This window comes from Pipra filicauda, unplaced genomic scaffold (assembly GCF_003945595.2).
Source record: "Pipra filicauda isolate LSUMZ 115617 unplaced genomic scaffold, ASM394559v2 scaffold37_size4185640_pilon, whole genome shotgun sequence".
Taxonomy (NCBI): Eukaryota; Metazoa; Chordata; class Aves; order Passeriformes; family Pipridae; genus Pipra; species Pipra filicauda.
Window position 1 is genome coordinate 379,027 of NW_024104509.1, and position 21,991 is coordinate 401,017.

General features: G+C 36.8%; 1 protein-coding gene across 10 annotated transcripts in view; it reads right to left on the bottom strand.

Moving 5' to 3' along the window:
• Nucleotides 1–21,991, bottom strand: part of MCTP1 (multiple C2 and transmembrane domain containing 1) — a 179,974-nt gene that overhangs the window by 84,126 nt on the left and 73,857 nt on the right. For 9 of the 10 annotated variants that reach the window (XM_039384826.1, XM_039384827.1, XM_027728986.2 and 6 more), the window contains 5 exons: nucleotides 15,855–15,957; nucleotides 13,682–13,784; nucleotides 13,241–13,342; nucleotides 12,831–12,905; nucleotides 11,068–11,187 (listed from right to left, as the gene is read on the bottom strand). In XM_039384826.1, the coding sequence (XP_039240760.1) occupies nucleotides 11,068–11,187; nucleotides 12,831–12,905; nucleotides 13,241–13,342; nucleotides 13,682–13,784; nucleotides 15,855–15,957 (503 nt within the window). Of the gene's footprint in view, nucleotides 1–8,830; nucleotides 9,599–11,067; nucleotides 11,188–12,830; nucleotides 12,906–13,240; nucleotides 13,343–13,681; nucleotides 13,785–15,854; nucleotides 15,958–21,991 lie in introns of those variants that run through there. The other variant, XM_039384832.1, reaches the window with a different exon arrangement.

Here is a 21,991-nt window from a genome sequence, read left to right on the forward strand (position 1 = left end):
CTACATTGTCACTCACTAATGACAGCTGCCAAATAATTAGAAACCACATTAAGTTCTTAACTCTACCTCTGCTAATCAGCAAGATCAAACTCCTACAACTGGATTGGATTTTTTTTCATTAAAAAAAAAAAAGAGAGAGAGCAAGAATATGTAGAAAGTAGTTTGCACATTTGCTGCCTAATCAGGATGTAAGGCAGCAAACAAGCACACAGTTGTAAAAATGAACTTTGACAGAATAAAATACTCGACTGATTTGGACCAGCCTCAACAGCATCACTGGCGAGGGCTAAGTTTTCCTATGCATACAGGAAAGTAATATTTCTATTAAATGCTGATCATCGAGAATCAACCAACGAAAGGGAAACAGTATTTAAGCATTTTGACATCATATTCTTCAAGAAAGTGGAACTTGAGAACAGCAAAGCTCTGCTACATTTACTGTGAGAAAGCAAAAAAAAAAACCTTGCAGAAAAAAAGATCTGAGTAGCCTTTACCACAGCCATTCTCGGCTGGGCTGTTAGTCAAGGCAAATTCTATTCACTGACCTTTGGGAAACTTGCAATTTTGCCATATTCTCCATATAGACAGAAAGTTTACTTCTTTGAAGCAAATTCAAAATAGATGGTTAATGTAATAAATGTTTTTTGTTTGGGGGGGAGGTTGGTTGTTGTTTATCAGGGGGGTGGGTTTGTTTTTTTGTGGTTTGTTTGGTTTTTTTTACTTAACCTGTGACTTTGATAAGGCTGCTTTTGGAAATATAATGGTTACCCAACTGTTTTATGGTTTTAACAAACCCTTACTTCTTCCTCATATTCTATACAATGTAGACTCTATTTGCACGCAAGCAGTACTAAATTACAGATAAAATTACAGCAAATTTGTTTTCTCAAGAGAGCAGTGAGGCCTAACATCCCTTGAGTAATAACAGCCTTGCTTTTAATTCAGAAGTAGAACTGGAATAATTTTCCCTCAGAAAATGTGACAATGGAGCTGTTCTTGCAGGGCTGAATGGGGCACGGCTCAGTTTGCAGGTGCTTTGGTGGAGAGGCAGGAGGGTGCCTGACTGGGGTCAGGAGCCCAGGCTGTGGTAGGTAACTCCAGACTGGTCCACCATTCATTGGATGGGGCTGATAGAGCTCTCAACTCTGAACATGCGAAGAAGTATGCCCCAGAGAATCAGTAATTTATAGAGGTGTATCTTGCTTATACTGATGGAATCAAGGTAGCTAATAAAAACCTGAAGCACCCTTTGAGCAAAGCTGAAGTGTCTTAAAAGGTTAAAACCCTGTAAATCACACCCAAAGCGATTCTTGAATGTGAAAAGAATACTACATTATAAAGACCTATCAGCACACTAAAGTTATTTTCCAAATGCTCCAACTAATAGATTGTCATGAAGAAATAACTTTTTTAATGTGTTTCACTGGAGTTGTATTGAAGAAGCCTAATATTCAGTATTAAAAGCACTATTCAGATTGATGTGAAGCTGTAATGCTATGAAGACAATGATATAACACAGAAACAAAGCTCAAGCAAGGCATTAGTTACCTCTGTTGTAAACTATATCACTCCAATACATCTCTATGATTGCTTGTTACAAGATTGTGATATGATTCCTAACTGATGAAAATCAAGCAAATTTAAGGAATAAGCATTAAGTGCTGCTAATGTGGTCTAACATTGGCAATCATTGTCTTGGGAAAATTATATTGTGTTTTATATACTATGATGTTTCTATTAACTCAGAATCCCTCTGCTAACAGTGGTGCTTTAAAAAAGTAATAATTAATACTGCAGTAAATATTAAAAATTTTAAATGTAAGTAATGATGAAGGAATAATTTTCTGCTGGTATTATTTTTTCTTCAAGAGAAAACAGCAAAAAGAACACTGAAACAAGAAAAAATTACTCAGTCTTTCTTTCTTAAGGAAAACAGGCTTAAATAAACATTAATGGTATCCCTTACAGTACTGATCACTCATCTTCAAAGGAATTAGCTGGATTTAATTATTAAAAATACACTTTTCCTTGCAAATGAAGAATTTGTCATTGGAAAACAGAGATTCAAATATGTACATCTGTGCCTTCTGGTCTGAAACAAGGAAGAGATTTCTTCTCTACCTTGTAAATGAGCACCAGAAAGAAACAGAGAAAGAAGAGAATCATACAAGCTGACTTCATTAAGGTGAGAGTAGTCCAGAAAAGAGCATCTCAAGCTAAACAGACATCATGCACTTGTGTACTTAAAAACTGAGGACGAATGGAAGAAAATACTAAATACTAACGTGCTTCTCTCGTCTGGCAGGAAGTACACTGTGCCTGAGCCTTAAAAGAATAATGGGGTTTTTTGAATGCACTCAACTTCCAAAAACAGCCTGTCATTGTCCTTGTTACTTGTGGTTTAGGAATGATACTCCCCAATTCAGTGCTCCCACTGAGACTCTCCAAACCATGCACTGCTCGATTGCTCACCCCCCTCCCCATTCTCCCTTCCCCTGAGGTGGGATGGAGAGGAGAACTGGAGGCACAAAAGGTGAAGATCACCGGCTGAGATGGAAACAGCTATGAGATAGGAAAACAAACAGTAACAGCGACAATACCAATGACAGTGGATGCAAGAAGGAGGAAACAACAATACCCAACCACTCCCTCCGCCACACTGTGCCAAGCCAGAAGGCATTCCTTCTCCCCGGAAGATACTCCCCTTCCCCCTACTCCCAGTAATGATAGGAGGCAGTACAGAATAACCTCCAGGTCCTAGTCATGCCCCCTCCTGGCTACTGCAAAAATTAACCATTTCCTGGCTGGAACCAGGACACAGAGGTATGATTAAAGTAGACATTTACCTTCAGCTTAACATGTTTATCCCTCAAGTTATGATATAAAGGAGACACACAGAGTGCAGAGAATCACAGATATGCATCGATGTCAGCTTGATGGTGTTTTAATCATAGCTTTCCCAAGTATACAGAGCCACTTCCTGGTGTGGTAAATGCAAAATATGTATTCTGTACACCAAAACAGAATTAATTTATTCATTTTTGAGCACATTCCTTTGATACCTTTTTGGTTTTTTAATGGGGTTAGGAAGCGTCTGTCCCCACTCATTAATGAGCAGTGTCTGCTTACAGAGACCAGCCAATTAGAACTGGCATAGCTAATCACAGCTACTGTAAGACTGAAGAGAGAAAATCATGTTTCTAATTCAGCCCGTGTTGCACACTAATTGTCCAAGAAGTTCGAATTACATAATACTAGTTTTAACAGATAACTTTGCAGTGCTAATAACAGCTGTGAGACCAGTGGTCAATCTCAGAAAAACAAGACTAAATTATGTCAATTTTTTACTTTTGGGTTCTTCGTAGAGTACTTGTATCTCTGGAAAGCAGTTGGAGTGTTCTAACTTCAGATGTCATTCATGGAAATGTACAAACTCAAAGATCTGCCATACACTTGTAAGTCTATTCAGTATCAGCTGAAGTCATTTGACTTACAATTATTATTTTTTTTTCTCTTTAGTAACAACTGTGCTCACAACATTAGTTATCTCTCCTGGATAAGTGCTAATACTTACTCTGGAGTAAGTACAAGCTACCAGTGAATCCAAAATAAACAATGCTTTTAAATTATGTCTCCTTACTTATTGCCAAGTATTAAACAGATTTGGAGATATAAACTCCTACTATTTTTCTTTTGAGAAGTAAATAAGCTAAAAATGAAAGATAAGAAATGCTGCTTCTATCAAATAAGAGGCTATGACATTTACAGGTTTTTTACTTCAAGGTCAACTGAAATTCTCCTTTCCTGCAGAAGTTTAATCACTTATGCAACACATTCGGTAAAAATTTAACATTCCGTCCATACTTCTTCACACTAAAACACTATCTAGACAACATTTTTTCTTGCTTTGACGCCTTACTAAAAAGATCTTTGAGGCAGTTTTTGCTCCTCCTTATACTGCCATGACCAGTAAAAGAAGTTACTGTGCAAGATAGGCCATTGAAAACACACAGGCTTTACAAGTAATGTGGCTGAGGCTACGTGAGGATGTGTTACTTCTCATATAACTCATCACTAAAAGATGATGAAAAGTTAAGATATCTTATAATCAACCATGTGCACATTTTAAGTCATGAAAATTTAAATGGCCGAGACTTCCTGCAACGACTGTGAAAGAGCACCTCAGGGAACCCAAGAGTGATAGAGTAGACATTACCTTAGAACACCATTACTACATAATTAACCAAAATCAGTATCAATGTCGCCTGAATTCCTTCAAGTGAAAAGTTTTTCATTCAGGACGGTTATGTGCACTCAAGAGGAAAGTGCAATGCAAGCCCTCTCCAGACACGTATCTATGATGGGTCCAACAGAAGTACTCTGCAACTTTTCCAGTAACACCAGGCAGTGGGAGATTGCCTTGTACATGCCTTGGGTTATCAGAAACGCACTCCAGAGCAAGATGGCAACTCACACAAATTGGCTGCCCAGATTTCTAGCCACATCACTGCCTTACCAGGAAATCTAAAATTGTTTTTAGAACTTTTTAGGTAACTCTAAATACAGGAGAGTAACTAGTAGCTTTTGTCAATTTCTACAATTTTTCATCAACCACAATTTCGTGGATAATGAAATACTTTCAGAATACTCAAATACCTATTTTCTAAGGAAAAGAGGTGGGAAGAACTGTCTGGTAGTGAAGGGAAAAGTTCAAGACTTGGGATACTATTGCCTATTCTGCTATTTATTTTTTCAGAAACTGCAAAGTAAGGAAAATAATTCCCTGCACTGCATAGGTATTTTTGAGATTTAACACCTTAAGACTGTGAGGAAACTCAGAACGGAATCTACTTAGGTACCTAAAATACATATGCAGGTAAAATAATCACCTAAGGGAGTAATTAAAGTGCCTAAAGGTAGTGCTGATGCCATTTTAGACATCCTCAGGTGGGCACCCCAGTCGCCTGAATGGTGATGGCAGAAATGATGGAGAAACTAAGACAGACACTTTCCTGGAACAGCAGCTGGGCGGCACACAGGATGCTCTAAGTCACCAAAAACAGCACTAGGTCTGTGCCTGGGTAATGAATTTCACTGTTAAACTGGTTAGCAAGTATGTGTTCACTCTGTGAAAAAAGTCAGATGAAACTGATTTTTTAAAAACAAAATACTAAAAGAAGCTTTTATGTATATAAATATTTCCCAGTCTTTATTTGTGTCAGATTTGCAAACACACAATGTGACAAACACAAGATGTAGACTGATGACAGCAGTTTTTCCACACCAGCATCATTCCTCATTTGTTATAGTTAAGTAAATAGGGTTTTTTTAATAACAGCTGGTGCTGGTAGGTTCTTTCAGTATGAGTATTTAATGGATCTCTATGGTCATATATATCAGGTTCCACTATTTACTGTTTTTCTTTCCTATCCCACCTTCTAAAACCTGGCACACAGTATAGCTAAGTGTTGCAGAAAGCTCAAATTCCACTGTAATTTCACACAGGTCCAATATCAGTTCTGCTGGTCTATGGAAAATTAGGAAAGAGGAAACAGAACTTTTCTTTTTGTCTGCTTTACTTTGAAAAACACAAACAAACAAACAAACAAAAAACCCCAAACAAAACCCCAGAGCAGTCTGGTCCACTTCTTACTCTTTCCTGCTCAAGATACAGCTGACAAAAAGCTGAAAGACTCTTGCACATGTGTGCAATGTGCATCAGAAATTAATCTTGTACCTGGCCTTGCCACTGCCATGTCACTTTACCTCTGCAAATCTCTCTTTCGAGAACAGGCAGTTTTGACAGCAACAAAAAATTTTGGAAAGGCTTTTTCTGAAATGTAAGAAGCTTTTGCAACTACTTTACCAGCACTTATTCCAATTTCAAATGCTAGACAAGAGGTGGCAAAGACAATTTGATGATACATTTCACCCAGGTTTAGTAAAAAGCAATTTTAAGGTGTTTATGTGTTATATCCTCAATAATAGTATCAACAATGGCAACACCAGCAAGTTTTTAAATATATCTGAAAATTCTTATTCTCCAAAAATTACAGAGTTAAAAAAAAGAAAAATATGTAATAACTAGTACAAATCATTCCAACTCCTGATGGTGTCATATCAAGTCTCTCCCAAAACATAATCTTTTTCCTTCAGCTTTCAGTGAATGTTGCTTCCTAAATATACAGTAGTGATCATTTCCCTTTTTAATTGGGAAAAGCTAAGCAAGTTGACACAACTATTTTACAGTCTCATTTCCTGCTAGGGACCAGCTCTTTTCAATCCTGTTTCCTTTTCAATTAATTATCATGACACCTCCACAACTAAATGGTGTATGTGCAAGAGAACGAACACTTGATCAAAAGCTATTGTGTCATTTTCATACATGAATTCTGTAATGTCTGAAAGAAGACAAAGCCAAGGTGAGTTAGATCTGACAAATTACCTGGATGTAGGGAAAGTAATTTTACCAATATTTGGAAGGCTAAGAGACTTACTTTTCTGTGTGCATGCATATACACGTATAGAAAGTATCAGAAGAATACAACAGGAATATGAGAATGTCTTCATAGAAAGCTTTAATTTGAGGACATATGGGTGTGACTAGGTGAGGGTACTCTGCTCCCAAGTGAGAAAAGAAAAATGTTTATTTTATGAGCAACACTTATAAGTTCAAACAGGCAATTAAAGTACTTTACTGAGGCCATTTTGGGATACCAAATACTTTGAGGATTATATTCTCCCTTATTTCATGTTTAGTGTTCCTCTAAGTAAAATATGTGGTTCCATTTAGTTACTCAGTTGTGAATTTTACTTTAAAGGCAAGGGACATTGTTAACAATGCACATGTTAAACTTTCCATTAAACTACCAAATTTAAATTCTACATTTTTGTGTACTCTGACATTTTTGTCTGGCATTTTCATTAATTTTGCAACATACATAAATGTAGCTGAAATGTTAACTGATCAATACTTTGTCTCTCTCACATAGCACTAGAGTAAAGCTCCCTAAGGACCATGCAGCAGTACAGAAATTAAATGTGTATCAAATACTAATGTTAAATGGAGCAGTATTTACTGTATAGACTGAAAAGGCTAGAAGAATTCCAAATGGACAGATGGTAGCACAAATTACCTACAATCACTACTAAAGATTGAAGTTCGTCCCATAAAATAATTCCCTGACTAACATTGAAGCATGTCCTTTCACTGATAGCTCAGTTGTCCAATTATTTTTGTGATCTACAAGAACAGAAATGTCTGGTCAAGAAGCTGATGGAAATTAGGCCCAGTTAACAGAGATTTCAGTGCCCACAGTGGATTAATCTGAAGAAAAAACACTCACTTCTGCATACTCTAATAAAGTTCTTCTGCCTCAAACGTACCATATTAATTACTGAATTAAAATACGAAAATTAACTGCTAAACACTGTAAAGGTCTGTTTTAAACACATAAAATCATGTGAATTTACGGCAAAGGCTCCCTGTACATATTCTATTCTTTTCCATTGCATTTAGGTGCTTCAGAAGCATAAACACAAGTATGTAACACATGCTTGATCAGCCGCTAGACATAACAGGACTGTATGTGATACAATAAAGCTGCTCTGTAATTGAAACGTTAATTTAACATTGTTGCTATGTACCTCCTGTATTTAAAAGGAAATAAATATGAAGCAGGAAAGAATATAAAATTTTCTGATTGTTCTAATCCAAAGTCATATGCTAGCCAGATCAACCTATGGTTTATGAGCTATTTATGAATATCTTTGAATATCTGAAAAATAACAGCTAGTAATACATCACAGTTACATGAAAACATTAAAATATTATGTGTTAGTAGCAATTTTTCTTCTACTGTTAATTACCGAAGCACAGAAGAAAGAATTGAAGGGAAAACCTTAGGTCATTCAGACAAAATCCCCAGTGAAGGTGATGAGCTTATGAAGTTTAACAGGAACAGGTAAAATATTGTTTAGTTGAGGAAATGTATAGTCTAGAACATTGAAAACTTACCTTCTAAGTTTCTCTACCTCTAGGCACAGCACAGGCAACACAAGTCATTGGGCTGGTGCTTTTGGACAGATTTTGGAAAGAATCATCCTAAACCTTTAATACAGCATTTCCTTATCTAAGATGTCCCAAATAACGTAAAGGTTTGAGACAGCTAAGTTCTGGAATACAAATTATAAGCAAGGCCCTTCAATGAACACTATTAGTCTTGATGACTAACACTGTGACTCTCCAAAGAGAATGACTTTAAAACGAACTGTAGAAAAGAGTGCAGAACGTGTATAAAGCAGGTAACAGTAGCTTATTACAGAGTCACCATATTAATCAAGCCTTTCTGTAGGTTTCCAAGAACAGGTCTTTTTTCCAGACTGATCTTAGTAAGTACGTTTCTGAAAACTGATCTAGTCTGCCAAAATTTCTTCAACTGTGGTCCTGCATACCCCCATGAGAAAGTAAAGCCATGGGGTAAGGTGCTAGACAGAAGTACTTGTAACTGTAATGCCAAGGACTTGGGGTATTGGGAGATATGAAAAATCAACCCCCACATATGTAACTTACATGAAATGGCTGTAAATCTGCATCAGGATGTTAACCATCAAGGTATGTCTTCAAATCCAACAGGATGGAAAAAACGGTTAGTTTAAAAGTCTACATCTTGTACATTATTTACTGGTCTGCCTAAAGAGCTGGAAACCGCCAGAATAGCCTATTTCTCATCTCCTTTCTGGCAATGACATTTTACTGTGACATTCTCTAACCTCTGTGAGTCAATGTCAAGAGGAGACAGAATTTGTATAATAGTGAAGAGACGAGAAGTATACATATAGGTACATTTATTTTATATACTCTATTACATTCAAACGTAACCTTAGTGCAAACATAATTCAGCATTACACACGCAAGCGGACCACTCTCAAGATTTCAAGAGCTTATGAAAGTCCAGAAACAATCTAAACAGAAAGCTTATAATCATGATAGAAATTCGCATGTATTTGACTTGGCTAGCAAAAACTTTTTTTGCCAGATAGATCCTTGGAGTGAATAACATCAGGTTGAAAAGCAGAGGATCCCTTTTGGATGCAGAACAGGAATAAATATGTGCAGTCACAGCACAAATGTAAACATAATATATCCATAATTACCACAATCACTACACAGCAAAACAAACACTGCAAGGAAACGAAGAAAATCAAACTTTTGATCTCTCTCTCTCTTTATGGAGAGAGATATGTAAAATATGAATATATATGTACACAAAAATAAAATCAGGAACATGTTTCTACTGCAATACAGTGTAACTACAATAATGATGTATACTGATTATATATCCACCTGCTTAAATTCCCCATTTTACGTATTTCCAACTACTTATTATGATACTCATTTTTTCCTATGACCAGCAATAATTACATTTTAACAGCAACACAACTTCTTCCATGGCTACACCAGTGCGCCATGGGCAAAAAATAATTTCATTTGCCTCAAAGAACAGGATGTTTTCCCATTTCCTCTTCTTCTACTGCCATCCAGTGAGTGTTCCATATTCATATTAAAATTAGACTTAGGGAGATGAGTACTTACTAACTGGAAGAGTAATAGCAATATGAACATTACAGTTTTATGTAGAAACCTGCACTTTCCTATGAAATGTTGATAACTTTTAACTGAAATGACAGATCGCCATTCTACAGTAAACAGCAGCAAGTATATTTAGATCTCTGCACATAAGTGTCATTGCTACAGACATCAATAAAAGTGTAAACCCCCTGACTTTTAGAACAGCACATGTATCTCCTGCACTTCTGATGAACACTACAACCAAGGACCGACAGCATTCTGCCATTCTCGACAGGCAAAAGGTGGTTTAACAAGTGACTCAGTACAAATGGAGCCCTGCTAGAAGAAACTCCCAGCAAAACATCATGACTTAACGACACACACAGCTACTTCATTTTACTGCACAGTCAGCTCCAATGTCTTGTTTGACTTCTCCAAATCTTAGGCACCCGACCTTCAGGAACACAGACTCCCTCTATAATTATTCAAAGTTAGATGAAAACCATTCTCTGTTCATATTCATGGGGGAGAGACTCATAATTTCAGTATTTCAACCAACTTAATAAATGTAGATATTCCAGAAAGTATGTCCATGCATACATTTTTACTCCTAGTGGGACTCCCTCATGAAACAACAAATGGGGACTACTTGTTTGTAGCTGTCATGATTTTGAAAATAGAAAGATATTTATCTGTGAAACACAATTCAATCAATTCAATTCCAATGCTTGGAATTTTCAAAATTTAACAGAAAAATAAAGGTTAACACTAATGAAGATAATATTAATTGAGAAATAGCAGTTTTGTTTAAATCACTAAAAATGAATTAATTAAAAACTGAACTATGACCAGAGCTAAAAGTTTGTATTAGTGCTTTTGAAGTTGGTTCTGTTTGCTTTTCGTGGTTTGTTTTTTGTTTTGTTTTGTTGGTTTGTTTTTTTTTTAATTCAGGAACACTACCTCTTAGTCGAGAAGCAAATATTTGGGTCCAGAGCACTTCTTTTTGTAATTTTGTACTTCTGAAATAGCTATAGTTATAACATATATGGAGGACAAAATAACACTAATTTTATCTCAATTATATGCAAATAAATAACATTCAAAACAACTGTATGCAATAAATATGCAATATATGAAGGCGCCAAAGAAGATTTAATGGAAGTAATTTGTGAGAAGCTTAAGATATATTATCAATAATTCACTCCATTTTGATTTGGATCACTCACTTATAAATTATATAAGCAATTATATTTATACTATTAATATATGTGTATATATATTATTATGACTTTTTAAAAAAACCTCTTTTTTGTGTGACATTTAAACTTAGTTATTCTTCTAAAAAGCTGAATAAACGTTGTTTAGAGTATCATCATAATGCAAAGTTTTAAATAAATTAAAAACCCCCCAAAACCTCCATATCTACACTGTATTGTCCCTCAGTCTAGAACACAAACACACTGGGGTGATTAAAAATAGTATAAAGAAGATCATACCAAAAAAGCAGCTAGACTTCTCGGGGGAGAATCCCAGTCAAAGCAACTGCTAATGTAGCAGATGGCAGTTACGAGCGCCATGATACAATGCTTCATCCGGATAAAGTTCCTTAATAGCAGCTGTTAAAAACATGAAAGAATAAAAATATTTCAAAACCCCAAAAAGTTTCAGAAAAGGCTCATGCTTACAATAATTTCATTCTTAATTTCTTAAGTAAGGTGAAGACTGAGAAAATAACAAGCTCTCTAGCTCACAAATTGAGCAAGTTAGTTTAAATTCTCTGGCTTGGAAGACAGAGAATTTGTTAGTTGTGTGAATTGGTATTTGCTGAATTTAATTTTAGATGGTACACAAATTGTCCAACATTAAAAAGCCACTTGCAAATTTTCATAAATTATTTTGTTTATTAGATTTCAGTTTTATTAAGCCTTCCTTAACAAACGTTGGTCTTTCTTAATATAAAGGTGCTGCAGCACACTAACCCAAAACCATGCAAAGTTACTGCTCTAATCTAATTAAGATCATCTGTACCCTTTAACATTTGTAACAAATTTGTCTGCTCTCATGTATTTTGAAAACCTGGGTTTAAGTATTTACCAAACTAACTTTAACTGCATTCTTCCAAACTACAAGACATAACAGCTCTAGGTTTTGATTCAGGAAATGTACTTAAATCCTCCAAAATTACTTCACCCTCACCCCAAAAAAACCCAAACCAAACTAAACCAAAACGAAACAGAAAACCCCAAACAAACAAAAACAAAAAACAAACCAATGAATTATTTGTGTACTGATTTGCATAGAAAATGATCACTCCTCCTGCCATCTGCAAAAGTCACAATACTATTTTCTGTTATGAAAGTGGGAAGAAGAATTAATCTTGAGCAAAAGGTCTTATTGCTTCTTTGCTGGGAAAGGAGAGCGAACTGTAGCTTTAGCAATTACATTACTCCCAACAGTAAAGAAAGAAATATTTTGCCTCTTGAAATGTTTTTTATGAACTACATAAAAAACTGATGTAAAATTCATCCAGCACGTAACTTAAACTATGCTCAAGTCTATAAGTTTTCATCAAAGTAAAAGTCAGTTCTGAGACCTTTTCTTTTTCACTGAAAACAACAAAAATCTTATCCCCACAGCCCAACTGAAAGCCCAGCTCTCTCCATATAAAATACATCATTTGTGGAACAGGAAAACTGAATCAAAAGTAGTTCAAGTGGAGAAAAACATGCGTGTTTAAATATTCTTTACCAAAATGTTAAAATTGTATGTAGCAAAAATATCCAGAGGAAAGAGTCCAGACACTTCCTACCCCCAGGACTCTCTGTAGCATAAAGTGTTTTAGTCTGCTTTCACCTTTCATTCAAACCTTATTCAACTAACTTACTTAAAATTTGGCTAAAATAATGCTGAAAGACTCTTTACCCTGCAACAAATGGAGAACTTTCAGGTCAAAGTTAACAGCAAAAATTTATGCAAGACTTAGTTTACATGCACCTGGGCGATAATCTGATATGTGTGGAACCTGCTGGTTTCAACTGTGTTCTTATTCATGTATTTCATGGAAATTAAGCCACAATTTATAGAGGAGACACAATAAACCCATGTATTCTGTTTCTGCCTTCTCCAACCTATCATATTCTTTTGTAAATATATAATAAAAATGTTATTCTTTTCTCTCAGTAGTATGATGCCAGATATTTGGACGTGTACACTTGATATTACGGATTTTGGAACGGATTAGTGTTTCCTTACTCTTTACCTGTTTAGACAGTCTGTCTTCCTCTTCAATATACTTCTGTTCTTTGGGCATTAAGGTTCTTATGCTGGCTTTCACCTATGCATTAAAATGTGAGTCAGTATTTCAAACTTACGTGCTCCTTACTAATAACACATACCTTAATTTGCAAAAATTACAAAATTTCAAAGTCACAGCTGCCAAACCGCAACACGTAAGTTTACACAGAGACAAGAGTTGCTGCTCCCTACATTAGCAGCAGCAGCAGCAACAAAAAGAGTGGGTGTGCCAGGCATTGGCAGAAGAGTATTCTGTAGTATACATCAAGGTTTAGAGAAAATGAGGAATGACAGAAATTCTCTACAAATCAGGAACAAAAGCTCTCATGAAACTGAACTCTTTAGCAGTACAAAAAAGCCAAAGTTAAGACTTACAGCATTAAAAATCACATCTATTTCAAGATAGATGACCCCCTTTGTTGGCCCTGTCAGCTGCTTGTTTTTCAAGACGTAGGCTTTCTGTTCACCATTTTGAATCTGCAGGAAAAGGACATGACAGCCGTCTGTCTCGCAGTCTCCACTGAATACACCCCCTCAGTGACCCCTGACCCCCAGCTGCTGAAACTGACACAGAACCCAAAACAACTGTGGCAAGTCTGACAAGTACCTGTTCATTACCAGGACCAAGTCTGTCAGGAAAAATTAACTATCATGGGATTCAACATGGCCGTGAATAGAGTATGTTAAAATTTTAGTGTTCTTATTACAGACCTTGGTTGAGAAATGACAGATACAGAGCTGCAAATTTATTTTTTTTTCTTCCTCCCCCGCTTCAGCAGAGAAAATTCAGTGGTATGTCAGGTGAATGAAACTTACAGACAGCAGTGGTATAGCAACTTTGCCTAGAAAGTCAGCACTTCGATCGCGGTCTTCATCGTAAACTGTCACTTCAAGCACCGAGTGGATATCTTTTATATTACTACAAAGGAAGTAGTACACACAGTGGAGAGAGGAAGTGACTTACACCAGCAAGTACTAAGGACAAAAGTGTGAAAGGTTAGCACAAACAGATACCCATCTCTTTTTCCAAGCCATGGAGGAGAACAGAACTTAAGTAAATGAGGCCTCCCTGTGTATAACCAAAATGTGTTCTAAGAGCTGAAATGATTGCGCTCTCTCTCTCTCTCTGTAAGGTTTTCACAGCTGAGGTTTGCTTTAAATCTCCTACCTAGGGTTTGCACTGCATGACCTGCAAGGACCAGCACTGGGGGATTTACAGCCCCCAGCAGCAGGACTGAGAGCTTTTAAAGGCTATCCCTTAAACACTGCTGCCATTGCTGCGATTCTTACTGCAAATACTGTGAAATCTGTGGCTTTGTAAATGGAAATAATTACAAGATACAGGAGCATATCCTTGCACTGAAAACAAGCTCTTTACTTCTGAAATCCTTGCTTAATTACAAATATACAACAGTCATTACAACAAATAAAGAACAAACAGTAGGAAACAATTCATTTCTCAGCTACTACTGAGGCAAAAAAGCCTGCAAGCTATTAAACGCTCCACTGCCATGCACTAGAATGTTACTGTACATTGTAAACTCTTGAGTGAAACACTTATATTCCTTATTTGGAGAAAAAGAATTATTTGAGAGAACTCATTTTTGATCGAATGGCTGAACCAGCAAACACAAATTCAAGCAAAGCAGTTTAACTGCAGTAAAATCTAAGCCTCCAGATGAGGGATTGCTAGCCCAAAAATTAATTAACAAATCTGAGGATAAATATAATATTCAATGCAACTATACACAGAAAAAAGGCCTTAAAGGCCTTCAGAGGTTTTCTAATTGATTCCTGATTAGTCTTTTGTCCTCTATAAATCCAGGCAATTCCTTGAGCAGAGAACACTGCTGAGCATTAGAGGATGATTAGTTATTGGCTCTATTAGCATATAATTAAAAATAAATTAATGAAGAATTTAACATGGTTTTGCAGATACAGAAATGAGAACAACAATAATAAGCTGTTGAAAAGTACAACTATCGAGGTTTTTTTTTGTTCTGAATTCATTCTTGAGAACTCATTGCAGGTCAAAAAAACCTATGGATGCCAAATATATGACTGACAAATTTAGAGGGGAAAAAAGTTAAATTCACACTGAATTTTAAGATCAAGGGTAAAATATAGCATTTTCATTTATGATAAAGTGAAGTAAGTGTACGCAAAGCTAAAGCTTCTACTGGTTTTGCAGACGATTGTTAGCTGATTTCAGTAGTAGCGCGACCTGGAATGATCAGGTTTTTTCTACTCATTGGTGTCACATTGCAGTCAGATAGAGAGAAGAAGGGAGAAAAAGAAGGCAACTGAGCAAGACAAATAACAAAGACATTTTGTTTGTGGAAGACTTTTTTCTACTTTGCCAAAGCCTTTTACTGTCTTCAAAGTAACAGAAGGATAAAAACCCAATAGCATCACTTCATGACAAACTAAATATTTTAGACTGCATTTTACCCAACAGCTGCATTGTACTAGTACTATACTAGAGAGTATTGTGAGAAGTGCAGTTGTTAAATGAAAAGAAGTGGAAAGTATTTGATCTTAATTCAGAGACTTTTAGAATTTCTAACTTTATACAACTGACTAATGTTTTTTAAAGTTAACAATCCCATTTTAATGAAGGTCATAACCACAATATCTTTTCTTCCCTCTCAGAACTTCAGGGGCAAACCCATCACACTGGATTTGGTCCTTGAAACTCTCACTGAACCTAGCAGGAGTCTGGACTGCTTAGCATTACATATAGCTGGTTTCCAAGAAACAGATCTGGCTTTTTAACCTTTAAAATGATACCACTGCTCTAATTTTTTTTCATGTTTTTAATCTTCAAAAAAGTAGTCAGATGTTTAGTTTAGAAATATCAGTATGTTGTCACTATGCTTCTTCAGAACCACCAGTAGGTATCCTCTTCAACACCCTCCCCTCCAAAAAAATCCACCCAAAACCCACTGCCCTCTTTCCCAATTCAAGCCCCACAAATCCAAACACCTACAATGTGAAGATTTTGTTCCATTCTGGATTGAGGTTCTTGTAGATGGTATGTGTCAGCAATCTGTCATTGTTCAATTCAACTACACAAAATGGGTCACTTTTACCTATAAGAGAAAATTTGGAACAAAATTTATGAACTAAGAAAACACATGATGAGCAAAGTTTAAATAAAAACTAGTTTGGCTTTTTTTTTTCCTTCTTCAAAGTTGTACTGTAATTCTCTTAAGAATTAATTCAAGGAAGTCCTATGGTCTGGATATTCAAGATATTCAAGAGGCCCTCATCTCCTTAATCTATTAACATTCTTTGCTAATAGAACAGATTTTTATCTTAAAAAAAAATTAAAAAATCACTATACAGATTTTTCTGATGAAAAACCAGCATTTTCCTAAAAGATGCCAAGCACCCTTCTGAGACAGCTGAGAGAACTTTACTTTAATGGTGCCCATACTCCACTGACTGTAATGATAACACAGAGCATTTTGATATGAAAGAAATGTATTATTTCATATTATTTGTAATAACACAGCACCAATCAGAGTTATCAAAAAATTACTTCTTTCACATTATACAAATCCTCTCCCCAAAATCAAGGAGTCTTTAAGACAGTCTCATATAAAAGCTTAACACCAGAGAAAGTGGGCAAGTACAAATAAACAATGAAATTATATCAGCTGGAATGATGGGCTGTAGTCTCAGCACAGCAGAAGGTCAAACATGGTTGAGACTAATGTATACATTAAAGAACAATGAAGTAGCTTTGCATATATTTACAAAAAGGTCCCTCAGCATGACCACCACCAGAAGACAAAGTATGAAGATGCTGCTTTGAAAATGTAATAAGTGATAATGGAAGCAGGATAATGGAAATGGCTACGGAGGTTTGTCTTTTTTTTCATCTATAGAAAAAAAATCAGGAAAGCAAGTGCGCTTGTGTGTGTGTGCTTAAATGTGAAATAAGCAGCTTATAGCAAAAGACTGCAGGTGAGCAGTGCTTAGATACTGAGCAGAGAGCAGGAAAAATCATCCTGACTACAAGTTTCCTGTTTTACCAGGAAACTTACACTAAGTTTTTTCAAGGTTTGTATTTAGAAAGGTGCCATGGTTTAAGCCCAGACGGAAATCAGGCTCCATGCAGCTGCTCCCCTCCCCCCACTGCCTCAGGTGAGAGAGACAAAACACAGAGAGTATGGGTTTAGATAACAATTTACTGGAAACAGCAAGGAGATAAGAAAACGAACAGTAACAGCAACAATACTAATAACAATAGTGTATAGAAGAGTGATTATATGCAAAATGTTCACCAAGTCTGATGCTCCCTCCACCACTTTTTTTTCCCAAGCCCAAGATAATGAAAAACAATGGCAGACAAACCATTTGTGCCTGTGTTTTTTCCCCCAAACCCAAGACAATGAAACAATCACAATGCAGACAAACCCTGCCGTTGGGACCAGCACCACCCCACCACTCCACTTGCTGTCTGCTCCCCCGAGAAAGGAAAAAATGGCCGTGGAACATCCATGCACTCCCTTTTTCCCACACCCAAAGCCACACCCTTTCTTCTGGGAAGTGAGAATCCCTGACTTCTACTTCCCCGCCTGTGCATGGTATAGAATAATAACCTAGACGGGCCTGCATGGCTCCAGGCTCTGCCCCTGGCCCCCCCATCCTTGGCTGAAACTAGGACAAAAGGATAAGAAGAAAAGTAGACAACTGAATCTGAGGCTTAACAACATCCTGGCTGTTTAAAAAGGAACTCTCCAAAGAGGGAGGAAGCAAAAGGCAGCAAGATTGGTATTTCCAGGGTTTCAGGGCACTCCTGAAATTTCCTGGAAGGGTAAGAAGGTGTTGTGAGGTAAACCTGAGGAACTGCTATGACGTAAAGAGCAGTAATGAAAACATGAAGGGCATAGCAGGAAGACAGTTGCAATAAAGAGGCAATAAAGGGAAGAAATCACAATGTCGACTAAATTATTTAACTCATATTTCAAATTACGATAGTAACGACAACTGTATAAATGCTGTCCAAAACAGAGAGACACTGTCCTTCTTACCTATTTTTATTTTCTTCAGTAAGTAAAAGGAGTAACTTTTGCCTTTGGCACAGAATACAAGTGTGTACACATAATTTTCACATAAGGCTACAAATACGTAAGTAGAAAGTTGAACAACAAACTGCTGCTCCCTGGACCCAAGGGAACTCTGCTGAAAATTAACAACTGAGTTGCGTACTACAGCATGGCTTGCTCTTGTCTCTAGACTTTCTCTGGGCAGTAAAGTGTTTGAAAGGTACTGAATGTTGGCATTGGCCTTCCACAATCAAATCTAGGACACTAAGCATCTGTATTTCATAATGTCTTCCATAACTCCATATTAGTTTTTCATGCATTATAAGAAGCCATAAATTGAGTAGCTAAATTAATGGGGCTATTTAATGATATTAGGAGGCACATAATTTGTTTCATACCTTATATAAATGACAATGAAATCCATATTTAGACAAAGATGTCCAGGTATAACATCTCTGAAACTGCAGTATTGATTCTGAATACATCAGAGTTTAATGTGCATATTATTAACTTTAATGATAAAGAATAATTGTTTTAAGCACATTGTGAATTACAGCTGATGTTTACCTTTTCTGGAAAACAATATACTGCCGTTTCCCATTTTCTTGAAAAATTACTCATTAGTAAGCAGAGATGGATACATCACACTTCGCAATGTTCTCCTACTTCTCAAGGCTAAAAGGTGGTAGGAAACTTACACAACTCATATTATTTGAGTTCTGTAGGTTTCAGTATTTGAAAAAGAAACATCCAGAAGATAGTTAAAATAACAAGGCAGTGTTGACATGGCAGGTAAACTACTTTATCTCATTTTTTAAAGTATTATCAATCATATTTGCACATGGTGGTACAATGTGAGTTGAGCTTATGAATCGTATACAGATACAAGAAAATGCACTGCAGCATATACAGGCCATCTTCTACAAACAAAGAGAAGGTATCTACTACATTTATTTATTTTCTGCACCTATCGGAATGTGCTTTTTCAATGACTCTTCTTATAGATTTAGATGGATATCAATCAACAACATGTAACATTAATTACAGAGCTCCTCAATCAAACCAAAGACAAATGGTTTCCAGAAATGAAAAAATCCCTCAGTCACAGTCAACATTTCATGCCTCCTCCCCCCACCATTTGAAAACAGTTCAAGACCAAATATGAATAAAGGCAATATCATGAAATGGTTCAAGGGAGGGTCCAAATATCATGGCTAACAAATAGAAGCTTCAACATCTCTGCTCAGGAATACTGGTTTTATCATATAAGAAGGCTCTGAAGTTCCCATAGGCAAAGCCCTTCACCACTGCATATGGGCACCTCTTCCATATGCTAAAACACTCAACTAAGCTTGGTATCTGAAAGGCAACACTCTTTGCTGACATGCTCAACATACAGTATGTGCAAACGTTATTAGGATACTAACTAAAATAAGTGAACATGATCCAGAAATGTACAAAGACTTGGTGAAACTCATATCCATCTGTCATCTTTCAAGTTCTCATTATTAGAAACAATTACTGCAATCTTAACTCTCACTGACAGCCTTGGCAACCTGCTGCACTGTGAGAGTGTTCAAAATAATGGGATTGTTCCCAATGAAAGCCTTAAGAGGGCACTAAAATATTAAAATATGTCCTTAGGTCTCCTTGGTTCCTACGACGACCAAAAAGATCCAGCATCACTATATTATTCAAACCCAGTACCTTAAGCACAACACATACTCTAACCAAGGTAGCCTCAGAAAACTTCTGTCAGGTAATGTGATTAGCAATTTCAAACAAGAGATACAGAAATGGTTTTCCTCATTTTTATACGAAAGAAACACATGTTCAGAAAAGCATATGCTCTCCATTTAGCTTGTCTAACAGTACACTTAAAAACCTCTGATTGGACTTGTGCTGCCTATGCTCCATTACATCATTCTATATTATGCTGTCATCACAAGTATGCTTTTCACTACAGACTAAATCACAACTGTCATATATAAGTGTATATAACCTGACACATGTCAAGAACGACTACCCAAATCTCTGTGGCTACTGAGGATCTTCCAATTAGCAATCCCCTCATCCCCTCTCCATGTCTTAAATAGGCCTCCAGCTACTATTCCAGTGACTTCAGAGGCACTTAGCTATTGATCAGGCGGACATCTACAAAAAGCTCCTGTGCTTGGCACTATGCATGGGTAAGATAACCACCACCTGCATATGGCACTTAAACATTAAAAGCATGTTCCCAGAAGCACCAACATGAGCACTTCAAATTCTGAGTAATCCCATGACCTCAGTGGGACTAAGTGCTAGTATGCCTACCAACATCTGAAGGAAATAAAAGTAGGTAGTAAAAAAAATAAAAAGTAGGTAGTAAAAAACAAAGTACATCTTCCCACTTACTGAAATCAAACCTGCAGAAACCTCAATATGAAGCAAAACAAATCTCATTAATCCATTCTGTTGCTGTAATGTCACATGCTTTTTGGACTCTACTTGTACAGTCCTAAGGGCTCCTGAAATTACAGAAATGAACTGCTAATTTACATAATATTCATAATTGGAAGGGAAAGCAGCATCTCTTTTGACAGATCTCCCTCACCCTTTTCCCCCTTTATCCATTACAGAAGTGGACTATCTAAGAACGTCCTCTAGAAGAAGTTTTACTTTGTAATGTATGCTAACACTGAAAAGAAGAACTACTTATCTTTTGAAGCTTCCCATTTTATGCCACACATTGCATCTAGTTCAACAGATACCCTTGTTTGTGCTATGCTGTATTGCATTTAATGTTTAGACAGCTGCAAGACCAGAGCACAAATTGAGATTACCTTACTTAGATCTAACTTAGACAGCACTGTGTTCCTCACATTGCACGTGATGCACACATTAAAATTATAGTCATTTACTTGTGTGATGGTTTCACTCAGGCCTTCCTGGAGACCAGCTTGTAACCAGGAAGGAACTAGGAAGGTGATCATGGAAGTATTCCATGCTATTCCTTTACATAACTTGAGGTATAAATAAAGCCAGCAGGAGGGACCTCGCGCTCTTCCTTTCCGGCGAGGTTCGAGAACGGTGGGTCCCCGTCTCGGTCTGGCTTATCTGGAGCTGAGGCCTACAATGACTGCTGTTATCTGCCACGCGTGAGGGGAGAGCGCTGGGCCGTGTCTAGCCATCCTGCTTGTTCAAAGAGAAGTGGTGGGATTTTGCTACTTTACCTTCAGTTGGCTGGTTGACTTGTTTGATCTTTGTCCCTTTTTGTCCTTTTTCCCTTCTCCCTCCCCCTCTTCCCTTTTTTGGGGAGCTGTTTGGGATTTCGGGAGTCGTGGTGTATAGTATTCTCATTGTATATATCTGTCTCATATGTAAAATATATATATATATAATTTTTGCTATCGCTTTGGCTGCTTAAGTAGTTTTTTTTTCTCTTCCCTCTCTGGGAAGCAGGTCCTTGTTGTCGAGTTTCGGGGACTTGGCAGGAAGGCAGTTCGAAACTTGTCACCTTATTTCTTAGAACTACCACATGCTCCTGGATGAACACCCATAACCTGAAATCAGCCCAACTCTGCAACAGAGGACAATCAGGAACTATAGATGTCTTATTTGTTGTTTGCTTCAAAACTGAAAGTCCTCCATAGCCCAGGAAGTCCTTCACAAATGAATCAAAGTCAGTTCAGAGCTCAGATTCATTATCTGTATCTCAGAAGTTTGATCACCAAAACATTTTTCTCCTGCAAGTATATAAAATTCACTTTTTCATCACGGAAAAGATAACTAAACAGTGATTTAGAGAAGCAACTTTTAATTGCTTCTCAAAATATTTAGAAAACCAAAACAACAAAACCTTACTCTCCACACAATTTTAGCTTCTGAATTTTTTTCTCAAGTACCTACAGAACCATTTTGCCTGTGTTTTTTCACTTGGAAAGGTTTGGGAAAGGCCCTTTCCATCAGTTCAAACACCACAAACTTCCACATCTGTATATCAGCTAGCTCTTTGTGCTGGAACTCATAAACAAGCACCAAACACACTAGGTGACTTGTGAACCCTGGTGAAATGATGGTCATGGGC